Genomic DNA, 13,563 nt, shown 5'->3' with positions numbered 1-13,563 from the left:
ACGGGCCCAGCCGCTCTGCGGCATGTGGGATCTTCCAGGACCAGGGCACGAACCCATGTCCCTTGCATCGGCAGGCGGACTCTCAACCACTGCGCCACCAGGGAAGCCCCACTCTCCTTTTTTAAAATTACACTTTTAATTTCGAGATCCTTGTGGATTAACATGCAGTTTGTAAGAAACAATACAGAGAGACCCCTCTAGTCCTCACTTGGGTCAGTTCCCCCATGACAACGTCTTGCAGAACCAGAGGACAGTGTCACAGCTGGGATGCTGACCCCCATGCAGTCAGGCACCAAGCTTTTTCAGCATCACAAGGACACTTCCTCTTGTCCTTTCACAGCCCCTCCCTCACCTTGATCTCGGGAGCCAGTAATCTGTTCCTCATTGCTCACCTTTATTATTTAAAGATTATTCTATACATGGGATCTCACAGCATGTAACCGGTGGGACTGGCTTTTTCCACACAGCATAATCCCTGGAGATTGATGTCAATAGTTCTTACCTTGTTACTGCAAGTATTATTCATGGTATTGCTGGACCAAAGCTTATTTAACCATTCATTTGTTGAAGAATATTTGGATTGTTAGAAGTTTTGGGCTATTATAAATCAGTCTGCCATAGACGTGTGTACAGGTTATCGTGTGAACGTGGAATTAATGCAGCAGAGTCTCAGAGGCGCCTGACTCAGAGAGAGTGAAGGACTCTGGTGTGGATGCCCTTTCCTGATGGGCTCCATTGACCTGTGGTTCAATTGGTCGAAAAGGAAAACAGAGCATCCCTAGTGGGTGCCACCCATGTGTCTCCACCCCCCCCGCCCCCAAGTCTAGGTGAGAATCCTGTCTCCTCCATCACCTGCCTCCTCCATCACCCTGCCTCCTCCATTCCCCTGCCACCTCCATAACCTGCCTCCTGAATCACCTGCCTCCTGCATCACCTGCCTCTTCCATCACCCTGCTTCCACCATCACCTGCATCCCCCATCACTCTTGCCTCCTCCATCACCCTACCTCCTCCATCACCTGCCTCCTCCATCATCCTGCTTCCACCATCCCCTGCCTCCTCCATCATCCTGCCTCAGCCATCACCCTGACTCCCCATCACCTGCCTCCTCCATCACTCTTCCCTCCCCATCACCTGTTTCCTCCATCATCCTGCCTCCTCCATCACCCTACCTCCTCCATCACCTGCCACCTCCATCACCTACGTCCTCCATCACCTGCCTCCTCCATCACCCTGCTTCCTCCATCACTGCTGCCTGTTCCATCACCCCTACAGGTGTGATCGTGGCCAGGGCAGCCTGGGTCTCAGAGGGTTGCTCTTACTCATTTCAGCATTTGGTTCTTGCAGGTTAGTGAGAGGAGTAATGAAGCAAAGTGAGGAGAGTGCTCTCTGAACCCTGGTTTCCACAGATATGGCTCTGCCAGGGTGCCCCGGCCTCATCCCAGGGGTCCTGTTCTCAAGGTTCACACGTGTATCCAGTAGGAAGGAGCATCCCTGGAGGTGCGGTTGTGTCCCTCTCTGTTCAGTGGGTGTGTGTTGAATGCTCAGAACGTTCTAGGCCCCATACTTCTGAGTGCTGTGTGTGTGTGTAGGCCGGCATACAGGGTGTTGCAAAGGTTCCATGGGAGGGGCCCTGCAGCCCAGAGAACTGTGGCTGGAGGAAGTGGAGATGAGGATAGAAAGAGGAAAGTACCAGTCTAAACGAGGCCCCATTAGGGTTTGACTTTTCTCCCGAGGGTAGTGGGAAGCCCCAGCTGTGTCTCACTGTGGGGGGGCGGGTGTTTGTGGGGAAAGAAATGTCAAGTTCTCTATTTCAAACTCTCTCACCCCCAGCCTGACAGAAGAGCCTGGAGCCGAAGCAGGTGTTCAACGAGGAGGCTGGTGCAGAGGTTGCCGGGGGAGGGTGTGGGGCGCCGGGCAGGCAGAAAAGGCAGGTAGGGCTTCATGGTAAGCTGTCTGCCAGAGGTCTGGGGAGGTGGGAAGTGAGGATGCCTCTTGCTTCCTGAATATCCATGTGGGTGGTGGGCTGGGGCAGAAATAAGTGTGATTTTGGACTTAGTGACTGTGAGAGTCAAGGTGAGAAAAGGCGGCTGGACAATCGGGTTTGGAGCCGAGAGGACAGGTCTGATGTGGAATGGGCATCCTCGGGTCAGTGGGGCCCAGGGGCTGGCCGAGGAGGATGGCCATCAGAGGGCTGGGAAGAACCCCGGGGCCAGCGGTCTACCTGCTGTCCTTCTCGAGAGGATTCTGGAAGGAACTCCTGGGATTCCAGGAACTGAGGATGGACACGGGCTCTGTAGTTGCCTACCGAGGTCAGAGGGCACCTTCGTGAAAGCAGCGTCGGGACGTCAAAGAGGCAGAAAGGAGAGAAGAGAGAGAAGTACGGAAACAGAGGTGACAGCCGACGGCCGTGAGAGGCATGTCTATGGCAGGAAGGGTGGCAGGATTGTCTGGGGCGGGGGCTGGGGGATGCTCTACAGCATCTTCGGGTGCATGGAGGGACCTGGGCGCCTGCGGCCTGGCTGACGCAGACTCCCAGGCCTGAGCACCTGCTGAGTTGAGTGAAAAGTCTGCTACCCGCTGCATCTTTGAGGATTGCGGGGGAGAACCCAACAGTAAAGCTCCATCATGGCAGGTCCCCCACATCCTTTACGAAGCTGTATTGACACCTTGAGTTATGCAGTTTCCTAGTAGAGGAAACTCCTGTGTTTCTGCACCCTCAACACCCCTAACTAGAAACTTTGCATCAAATTAAAATATATTTGTTTCCTTGAATTCTGTGGAACCGGCTGCTTTTGCAACGTGACAATCTCACTCCTGAAAATTGGTCACCATTTAAAATTATAATTTTGGGGGGGTGCTCAGAGATGAATTGTTAACACAACAAAATCACTCTGCCTTTAAAACACCAGGGATAAAAGAAAGCACACTCGCTGAATCACTCAGGTGAAATGCGGGCAGCCCCCGTGCCTCCTGGCTTCGCCCTTTTATAGGAAACCGTTGGGACCGCCTCTGCTCTGGGTGCTGTGAGGTCGTTACATGTCATCCTGAGCAGGCGAGGATGTGGCTACTCCCCGTGTGGGTCTAGAAAGAGTTCTGCGTGTTGGGACCCGAAGCCTCTGGAGTCTCCCCTTCCTTTCTGCTGCCCATGAGGTTCCCACGGGGAGAGGAGGGCGACAGGTAGGCCTGTGGGATAGCGGGCTCGGGCGTGTCTGCCCTCTGCCCCCTCTGGGCACCTACTGCGTCCGCCTTCATGGGGCCTGAGGTGCAGGCAGGCTGCTGGCGTTTGGATGAGCAAAATCCAGTCTTCCCCAGAGTTTCATTGTCACTGTCCCAGCCCCTGTCTGGAGCATCTGCAGGGCGGACATCTTCTCACTGCCTCTCTCTCTGTCGGCACCAGGCACGGAGGCCGACTCTTCCCCCAGGAAGAGCCCAACCAGAAGCCTTTTCTCTCTTCCAGTACGGGTGGGGGCAACAGAGTTTGGCCCCTTGAGCTGCTGTGTGGAAATCTGATTCTGCAAACAGACAAAAGGCCTGCAGATCTGGGAGGTCTTCCGAGGTCACTGGGTCAACTCTTGTCCTACAGAGTAAAATCTTTAGAGCCCAAAGTCTGGAAAGAATGCCTTTGGCTGCAAGTAACAGCCAATGTATAAGTTGCTCAAACAATTAAAAATGCTAACAAGTCCCTGTGCTGTATACTATAGCCAATATTTTATAGTAACTTTAAATGAAGTATAATCTATAAAAATATTGAATCACTATGTTGTACACCCAAAACTGATACAATATTGTAAATCGTCTACCCTTTAATAAAAAATGCTAATAATTTCATATAAGAAGTCTCAGGCAGGGTGACTTCAGGGTCAGCCTCCTTCCCTCTTCATGCTCTGCCCTTCTGAGTGTGCCAGCTCATCCTGACTCCATCAGCTTTGCAAACCAGCACTCCTAAGACCATTCCGAGGATGGGGTGACCGTATCTCATGTCTTTGTTTGAGGGCAAGGAGAAATTTCCCGAAGCATCCAGCACTCTCCTTCACCTCACACAGACAGCCTGTGCCACATGTCTGCCCTGGTCCAGGTGCTGGCCAGGGGGTGGACATGCCATCACTGGCTCAGACCTGTCCAGGTTTACCCCTGGATAGAGGAGTCTCTGGCATCTCCTGAAGCTTATTGCCAACAGATACACAGGTGAGTTTCTCGTAGGAAGAATGAGGGAGTGCATCTCTCAGCCCACTTCCTACAGAGAGAAATGTACACAGAATCCTGTTAGACCCCAAGTAACCTTCGGCTGAACAACTATTGTGGCTTAGATGAGGGCGGGTGTGCCGCTGGGTTGATATTTAGTGATGCTAAGGCCCACAGGGCTACAGGACCCGGCCTGTAGCACCCAGAGGGCACTGAACGGACCACTGGTTTCAATGTCAGAGGGGGGCCAACATCGTCAGGGACTTTATTTTTCAAAAGAAGCCAGAAATCCAGGTCTTTATGTAAAATCTTACACTACTAAAATAGTCGTAATTAATTCACATTTTTACTAACACTATGGGTCTAATAAAAAATGTCTAAGAGATGGACCCAACCTGGGGCCCATGGTTCTTCTCCTTTGGATAAAGAGGCCAACGTCTGGAAGTTGAGACAAGGCTTGGCTGTGACCTCTCTGCACCGACTGGGAGTGGCACCTCCCCCTTGGGAGACACCATACATTGCAGTAGAGGCCCGAGGGCACCGTTACCATCCTCCTGATCTGGGGACCAGGCCACTTTCCAACACTTATCTTCCAAAAAGCCCTGGAGAAGGGATACGAGAGAAACCAGGACACTCAGAGGAAATTGCCAAGGATGTTTCCTGCAAAGGAATGTCCCCCTGGCCAGGCTGGAGACAGGTAGGGCGTGAACACCATGATTCATCTTTGCAGATGGAATTCGAAGTAATTCAGAAGCTTTATGGGAAATGAAAGGTGATGATGACACAGCCTCCAGTGAAATAAAATTAGACAAATGAGTCCAAGCTCGGGCAGGAGAATCCAGGCTAAGGGGAGCCATGGCAGCTGAATCCACCGGAAATTGAGAGGCGCCTCTGCACACCCTGGGCTGTCTGTACCTTGACTCTCATTAGTTTTAACAGGATTCGGTGCTGGTTTTGGGGTGTCAGTCGTGAAAATCCAGTCCCTGCTGGAAGGCCTAAATAATAAGGATGCTTCTCCATTGCACCCAGGGCAGATTCGAGGTGCCACCCTCACCTCCAGCAAGCCCAAGTGTGCAGCCCCGCCCCCAGCTGCCTGTGTTATAGTCCCTGCCCCGTCCAGCTCCCCTTTCCACTCTCGCCCCTCTTCTCGGGAGGTGCAGGTGTGGAGGCGGACAGAAACAAAGCAGCTTGTAAAGGGTTATTTCAAGAAAAGGGTTATTTAAAAAGCAAACTGGTTCATATTCAAAATGACTGCATTGAACTAAATTCAGTCAGTCCATTCTTCATGGGAGGTCAAGGCAGGGGCATCCTTCTTCTGTTTACCCAGAGAATGCCCTCACCAGATGATGGATACGGGCTGGGGGTCCAGCCTTCCCTGCCCTCACCTCACCCTGCTGTGCAGAAAGGGTCAGAGGTCACAGTGGCCATTCATAGATGGAAAATTAAGAGCCCAGGAGTGTTCAGTCACCTACCTGCAGTCACGGAGACTGGGCCAGGCATAAGAGGAGAATTCACAGGGTGACTTTATCTGGAACCTCTAACCTCACATCTCAGGATGACGCCAAGTTTCTATGGAATAGCCTCGAAAGACCAGATTCTAGGGTGCTCCCAGGGCCCTCAAGGAACTCCATAACCGATACTCCCACAGATTGGACACCCCAGTACTTGACCGAGGGGTCTCAGTGCTCCGCTGCCGGCAGTCGAGCTCCCAGCTCACCTCCAGGGGAGACAGGCTGTCTCTGCTCCAAAAGCCAGTGGTGCGTGGGCCTCCTGATGGCCCCCTGGACATTTCCACCCTCTGGGGGCTCCCTTGAGAATCAGCTGGGGCAAAAATGGTAGCTATAACCATAAGAACTGTTTCGTAGTAAATGTGAGACAGTATTCACATGAGTAATAATGACACCCTTACTGCACTCAGCACCGTGCTAGGTTATCATTTAATCCCACGCCTCTGGGGGTGAGGGGTGGCACCATTTGTATTCTGGGAAACTGAGGCCCAGAGAGGAAAGATACTTGCCTGACGTCCCTGGGTTTGTGTCACACTTTGACTACTGATCACAGCTACAGAATGTGGGGATTACTACTCTCATTTGCTCCTGTTTGGGGATGCCACGCAAGGCAGAGGCAGCAGTCCTGGCCTGGCAGACAGGCCCAGCTTCCACTCGTGCTCCTGGGGCAGGACACAGGCTCCTCAGCATTCCAGGCTCCCCAGCTGTCAGTGGCGGTCCAGTGCCCACCTGAGAGACCCTGGCCATAGACCTGGAGGTACCTGGTTGGTTCCGATGCACCCTTGAGACATCCGCCCCTCCAGATCCGGTCGACACACCTCAGGAATCTCCAAGATTTCCCTGTCAGCTTCCCGAAGGAAATGAATTCTATGTATTCAGCCTGCATGACGTCTTTTCTAACAACTGTTGTGTAATTGCTTTTCTTTCACGGAGAATCGAATCTTGGATGTGAGGCGTATAGATCATTTTTATTTCTATAAAATTATATTGTCTGATTAGGGCTAAATTGTATGCCCACTTATTGGAACCACTGAGAACGTTGTAAATGCCAAATGGATCCTGAAAATTGCCAGACCAGCTGCGAGAGCAGGATTTACAACCCCGTGTTTCACGCCCGAGCCGTCCTGGAGACAGAATCTGCCGAAAGCGCCGTTCTTTTTGGTGATTTATCTCTTTCCGACAAGCGGCTTTGCTGGTCAGAGCCAGATCCAGGAGGTGAGCACAAGTTAGCCTTAAAAACAATGCTTGACCCAGTCAAGTTTTCTGTAAATATTGTGCATGATAAATTACATGAGGACACTATTTACAAAATGTGGAAAAATCAATAATGCTCTGCAAGCATGATTATCAGCCAAGGAGCCAAACAAAGGCTCTAAAGGGGCGGGGGTGCGGTGCGGGGTGGAGAGTCTGAAAAAGAAAAGCTGCCTGTCTGCAGTCAACGCAACAGAGGTTTCCTCCTCAGTTTTGCCCCGTGGGGACGGGTGGGAGTGTGGGGTCTGCCTCGCTGGGCTTTGCCGCAGGTAGAGTAGCAGCAGGGAGTCTGCTGTGCTCCAGGCCCACGGCCAGTGCCTCTGTCTCTCGGTTACTTTAACGGAATCCACACTAGGGGTGATGGCGTCAGGATTCCTGTTTGCCCCTCTGACAGACCAGGGAACCAAGCCCTCTGGAGGTGTAGTGCTTGGGTCCCATCCCAAAGCCAGCAAATGGCCAAGCTGAGGCTTCGATGCCAGTTGCCAGAGGCAGAGTTCGCGTGGTCTTGGCTGCTCAGCGTTCCGGTGAGACAGTGGCTCCCCTCACCCCCCGGCACAGGTGTGAGCCCACTGAACCCTCACGGAGCCCCACGAGATGCGAGCAACTGCCATGGACTGTTGTGCATGAACAGAGAGGTCCCGCAGCTTGTCTAAGGTCACACAGCCCGTGAGTGGCAGAGAGGGATTTGAACCTAGGGTAAATGTGTTCTATCCCTTCAAAGAGCTGGAAACTCACAAGCCACCCCCAGGGAGGTGTGTCCTCGTGTGGTTTTGCACAGGTGCGATAGTGTACCCAGGAGGGTCAGTGCAGCAGCTCGCACCGCGGCACAAGGGCGTTGCTTTCATTCTTTATTTGTTCTTTAGTTTTTAAATTTTTTATTCTTAAAAATTTTTTATAGTTGCTTTACTTCCACAGAAAAGGGAAAGGCACAGCTTCATCTATGCCTGAAACTGCGGTCGCCAGCCGAGTGGTCCTCCCACACCGCTTGGGTCTCCCTGCCTGCTCCCCGCAGCACAGAGGGAGGGAAGCTTCTACATGCAGGTCTCAGCCCTTCAGTGCTTCCTTCCGGATTTCAGAACAAAGCCCCCAGTGGTCATTGTTTGGGCTCGCAGGGCTCCCCCTCCCCGGGTCCCTCCTTCTCACTCCTCAGGCTCTGGTAGGACCGTCCTTCCTTCACTCCTTTAATGAGGTCATGTCCCTCCCTCCACAGGGCCTTGGTACATGCTATCCCCCCATGTGGACGTCATTTCCTCTCTTACCTACTCCTCCTTTAAATTCCAGCTCCACTGCCTTTCTTCCCCAGAGGAGCCTGTCCCAACTGTCCACCCCCCAACCCCGTCAGGACCTCTCCTGACACCCTGAGGTACCTGTCGCAGCTACAGTTGTTCAACATGTTCAAATCTGTCCACTCTAAGAGATGTCAAGGGTCATGAAGGTAGGAGTTTTCTCCTAGCATCCCAGTGCTGAGCCCAGCACATAATAAGGCCTTCATTAACATCGGTTGGGTGGATGGATGGATGGCTAGATGGGTGGGTAGATAGATAGAAGGATGGATGCATGAATGGATAGATAGATAGAAAGAAGGATGAGTGGATGGATGGTTGGATGGATGGTTGAATGGATGGATAGATGAATGAGTGGATGGATGGATGGCTAGATAGATAGAAGGATGGATGCATGAATGGATAGATAGATAGATAGAAGGATGGGTGGGTGGATGGATGGATGGATGGATGGATGTTTGAATGGATGGATAGATGGGTGTGTGGATGGTTGGATCTCCATAGGCACTAAAGAGCACAGCGAGAATTCTATGGGTTCTAAGAAAGCATCTCTGGACTCTCGCAAACATCTGATTAAGATAAAAAGGACATAGGGAGCACCCCCTGAGGGGTCTCTGACTGGAATCTGAGATGGGTGCTTTATTCCTTGTGGAGGCTGAAAGCCAGTGAGTTCCCAACTCCCAGGACGCCCTTCTCGAATCTCTGAGGAGAGACAGTCTCTGAGGTGCTCCAGTTCAGCCCCTGGGCAGGTCCTGCCACTCTCCACCAAGCGTTCCCTCTGGGTACTGGGCCCTTACCATCCACCCAGAGTGCCAGGAGTCGAGGCTCCACTGGGGAGTGGAGCAGAGGGGGGTGTCCAGCCCCCTCCCCTCACTGGGGAGTCTGATGCATGGTCCACAGAGTCTCCTGGGGATCCCAGGAGCCCCAGGAGCCCCCGGTCACCTGCTTGGTCAGTGTCACCCTGCGCTGACCCCTTCCTTGTCCCTGTATCACTTCCCCTCCCCAATAAACTGCTTGTCCCAAATCCTTGTCTGGGGTCTACTTCTCAGGGACCCCAACCAATGAGAGCCCCGATGAGCAAAACACGTCTGTCATCACAGGAAAAGAACTTTTAGATTCAAGGGCCTTTGATGAGTCTCCGTGTGGAAGGCGGCTGGCCACGGCCTGGACTGACTTTGGGCCCAGATCTCCTGCCCTTCCCGTAACCCCCGAGCTGAGGAAAAACAGGCATGCAAGCCCAAGGCTGTGAGGCCAGAGACATTTTCATTTTTCCTTTCTGGTGCTTTTTGTGACGCTGCTACATCACAACACAATATTTGTACTATGAAACCCTGAAAACTGCCAAATTTCACCCAATTTGGTTGAGTGTTCTCGAGGAGCTTGGCATCGTGTTAGAAACTCAGACATTCCCACGGCCCAGTTCCTATTTTAAAATTGCCTATCTATTTAAAGTTCACGATGGGGGAAATAAGAGAAAAAAGACTTTCAAAGCCAAAGGGAACATGAGAGAGGGAAAAGGAAAGTCCAGTTTGCTTCTAAAAAAGGCTGAAAATTATAACCATCCGTGGCCTCGTGTCTCAAGTCTGCGGATTAGTTTTCTTCCTCTTCTGGTTGTTTGCAAACCAAAGTGGAATTTTATTATGGGATACCAAGTGAGTTTCTCAAGTTCCTGGCCCCCCAAATCTACTCACTCCGCGGCGTGCCCTCACGCGGAGGGGAAGGAGGACGGGCCCCCAAAGAAAGCAGCCGGTGTCTCCAAGCTGCAAAAGAACAACTCCCCGCCCCCTCCCCCATGCCACCGTGCTTCCTTATTCGGGACCCAGCGACGTTGCCTGCCTCCTTTTATGAACAACAAAAGCGTGATGAAGGCAACAGGAGTCAGAGGCTATTTATTCAGCACAGGAAGCCCCCGTATCCGGTGAGGAATAAGAAGTGCCGCGACAGGATGCGCCTTGGGTCAGGGGGCCGCGGAAAGCCCTCAGCCTTTGTGTCCTTCCCTGCGACGGAGCGTCCACGTCTGAGCCCTCGGCTCCCCTCGGAGCTCAGCCGGGGCTGCCGCTGTCGCCACCGGGCCGCCAGCCTCCCGCCCAGGGGAGCACGGAGACCATGATGGCTGGTCCCGCCCGTCTGCTGCTGCTGCTGCTGGTCCAGCCCTGCGCGGGGGCTGCCGCTGCCCGGGAGGCCGTGGTCTGCGCGGGGGCTGCCTGCTACACAGCCCACAGGGTCAAGCTGAGTGCGGACGATGCCCAGCTCCAGTGCAGCAAGAAAGGGGGTGACCTGGCCACGATGAAGAGCGAGGAGGAGGCCCTGTACGTCCAGCGCGCCCTGGCCCAGCTCCTGCCACCAGGGGCGCCCCTGGCAGAGCGCATGGGCAGGTTCTGGATTGGGCTCCAGCGAGACAAGGGCAAGTGCCTGGACAGCAACCTGCCCCTGAAGGGCTTCAGCTGGGTGGGCGGCGGGGAGGACACGTCGTATACCAACTGGCACAAGGAAGCCAAGAACTCTTGCACCTCCAAGCGCTGCGTGTCCCTGATGCTGGATCTGTCCGTGCCGGCCCTGGCCAACCGCCTTTCCAAGTGGACCGAGGGTCCGTGTGGGAACTCCAGGTTTTCTGGGAGCAATATCGAGGGCTTTGTGTGCAAGTTCAGCTTCAAAGGCATGTGCCGGCCGCTGACCCTGGGGGGCCCGGGCCAGGTGAATTACACCACCCCCTTCCAGGCCACCAGCTCCTCCCTGCAGGCCGTGCCCTTTGCTTCCATGGCCAACGTGGCCTGTGGGGACGGGGACGAGAGCTGGCAGCATTACTTCCTGTGCAAGGAGAAGGCCCCCGATGTGTTTGACTGGGACAGCTCGGGGCCCCTCTGCGTCAGCCCCAAGTTCAGCTGCGACTTCAACAACGGAGGCTGCCAGCAGGACTGCTTCGAGGGTGGGGAAGGTTCCTTCCGCTGTGGCTGCCGGCCGGGGTTCCGGCTGCTGGACGACCTGGTCACCTGTGCCCCTCGGAACCCTTGCAGCTCCAGCCCGTGTGGAGGGGGCTCCACGTGCGTCCCTGGGCCCCTCGGGAAGGACTTCACGTGCAGCTGCCCCCCAGGCTACCGGCTAGACTCGACTCAGCAGGACTGTGTGGACACGGACGAGTGCCAGGACACTCCCTGTGCCCAGGAGTGTGTCAACACCCTCGGGGGCTTCCGCTGCGAGTGCTGGGTGGGTTACGAGCCTGGTGGCCCCGGAGAGGGGGCCTGTGTGGACGTGGACGAGTGTGCCCCCAGCCACTCGCCCTGTGCCCAGGGCTGCACCAACACAGATGGGTCTTTCTACTGCCCCTGCGAGGAGGGCTACGTCCTGGCCGGGGAGGACGGCACCCAGTGCGTGGACGTGGACGAGTGTGCGGGCCCGCAGGGCGGCCTCTGTGGCGGCCTGTGCTTCAACACGGAGGGGTCCTTCCGCTGTGGCTGCCTGCCAGGCTGGGAGCTGTCCCCCGATGGGGTCTCCTGCACTGGGGGCCTCACATCCCTAGGACCACCAGCTGGGCCTCCCCAAGGGGAGGACACAGGAGATGGAGAGGGGAGGCTTGTGTCTTTTGCCGCAACGTCCAGTCCCACCAGGGACAACCCCGAGGGCACCTCCACGGTGGCTCCCGCCGCCAGGAGACCCTCCCTCCCAGACAGCGACCCCATCTCCCTTGCCCCACCCGACATGCTGGCCCCCAGTGGGTCCCCTGGTGTCTGGATGGAGGCCAGCACCCATCAGCCCACGGCCACCACCGGCCGTGAGGCTTCCGCGGGTGAGGATTTCACCGCCAAGCAAAGCGACGATGGCACGGACGGGCAGAAGCTGCTCCTGTTCTACATCCTGGGCACAGTGGTGGCCATCCTGCTCCTGCTGGCTCTGGCTCTGGGGCTCCTGGTCTATCGCAAGCGCAGAGCCAAGAGGGAGGAGAAGGAGAAGAAGCCGCAGAGCGCAGCAGACAGCTACGCCTGGGTCCCTGAGCGAGCCGAGAGCAGGGCAACGGAGAACCCCTACAGGTGAAGGAGGCTGGGTTGCCAAGGGGGCGGGAGGGGGGACGCGGCAGGCACCGGCTGGGGCGGAGGCAGTGGCCATGGCGTGCAGCAGGCAGAGGGCGAGGGGCAGGCATGGCCCAGGCTGGGGTCACCCGAGGCCCGCGTGTGCTCACGGGGGGTGCCGCCCTGCCCGTGGCTCGGTGCCCGTGGGTCTCTCCCCACACCCGGGGCCCAGACGGCACAGCTGGGGCTGCAGCTTCCAATGTGTCCCCGTTTGTTCCCCACAGTCCGACGCCGGGGACAGACTGTTGAAGCTGAGGAGGCCCCAAGACACCGACAGTGACCAGCATCCTCAGAGGCAGGTGCCTGTTGGAAGCAGGACCCCCATCCTCCTGGAAGACTGGACTGGAATCTTAGCAAATAGTTGTCAACCTTCTCTTTAAACGCCTGGCAACTTGAACTGTGCAGGTATCACACGCGTGTGTCGTGTAAGTGGTGGGTCCGGTGTCCTTTCAGGAATTTGATGCATGTTAACAATTCTCCCTCCTTCTCCCTGTTCAAATTCAAATGTGACTGAGTTCATTTCACCCTGATTCTGGATTGGGCGTGACAAGTCAGGTGCTAATGGGCTCCCTTTGAACTGCTTCTCTGCCCATGTAACCATCGAAGAAGAAGTTGTGAACCAGGGAAAATTAGGACTGAAACGATTTGTGCCTCCTGGTGTGACAGAGGCTGAGTCGATCAACTGTTTGATTACGCAAGAAGCTCTGTTTCTGTCCGAGGGAACATGTTGAGGCTGGAGACGTTCCTTTCAATTCCTGGGTTTCCATCTGCTTCTGTGGCATGGAGGCAGGACGTTTAGAAATCGCATCTTCTGGGTCTTCAGGTTCTAGCAGTCTTCCGTTTATTTGCAGATGAAATCTGAACAATGTGGGGAAACTTGTACGAAGTGAGTTAAAAGTGTTTCTGGAAGCTAGAGTGAGAGGGCAGAGTTTGTTTCAAAACTACTTGAATCAATTCGTCTCAATAAATGTACTGATGTTACCACAGGCTTGATTGATGAGACAGACGCTCGTGAGGACAAAGGTCAAGGACCACTGGTCTCTGGGCCAGGTGGCCCCATGCCCCCGCTGCTGTCCTGCCTCCTCTGCAGCTGCCTGGGCTTGGATGCCGTGATGGTTTCTGGAGGATGTGAGCGAGCTGCTGGGCTGAGGTTTAAACGTGTTGTCATAAGCCCTTAGCACAGTTCACGGTGGCTGATGCCTCCTGAGAGCTGATCCTGGCTTGCGGCCGTAGCACCACCAAGTCAGGACTAGTCCCGCGGGTGCTGGCCCAG

General features: G+C 54.9%; 1 protein-coding gene across 1 annotated transcript; it reads left to right on the top strand.

Moving 5' to 3' along the window:
* The first annotated feature begins 10,167 nt into the window (after positions 1 to 10,167).
* On the top strand, positions 10,168 to 13,262 carry CD93 (CD93 molecule). Its single transcript, XM_007100511.3, has 2 exons — positions 10,168 to 12,251; positions 12,515 to 13,262. Exons 1-2 carry the CDS (start codon positions 10,333 to 10,335, stop codon positions 12,537 to 12,539), a joined length of 1,944 nt encoding a protein of 647 aa, XP_007100573.1. The 5' UTR covers positions 10,168 to 10,332; the 3' UTR covers positions 12,540 to 13,262.
* The last annotated feature ends 301 nt before the right edge of the window (positions 13,263 to 13,563 follow it).

This window comes from Physeter macrocephalus, chromosome 14, assembly GCF_002837175.3.
Source record: "Physeter macrocephalus isolate SW-GA chromosome 14, ASM283717v5, whole genome shotgun sequence".
In the NCBI taxonomy this organism is placed as follows: Eukaryota; Metazoa; Chordata; class Mammalia; order Artiodactyla; family Physeteridae; genus Physeter; species Physeter macrocephalus.
Note: the sequence above shows the minus strand (reverse complement) of the source record. Positions and strands in the feature narration are given on the sequence as shown.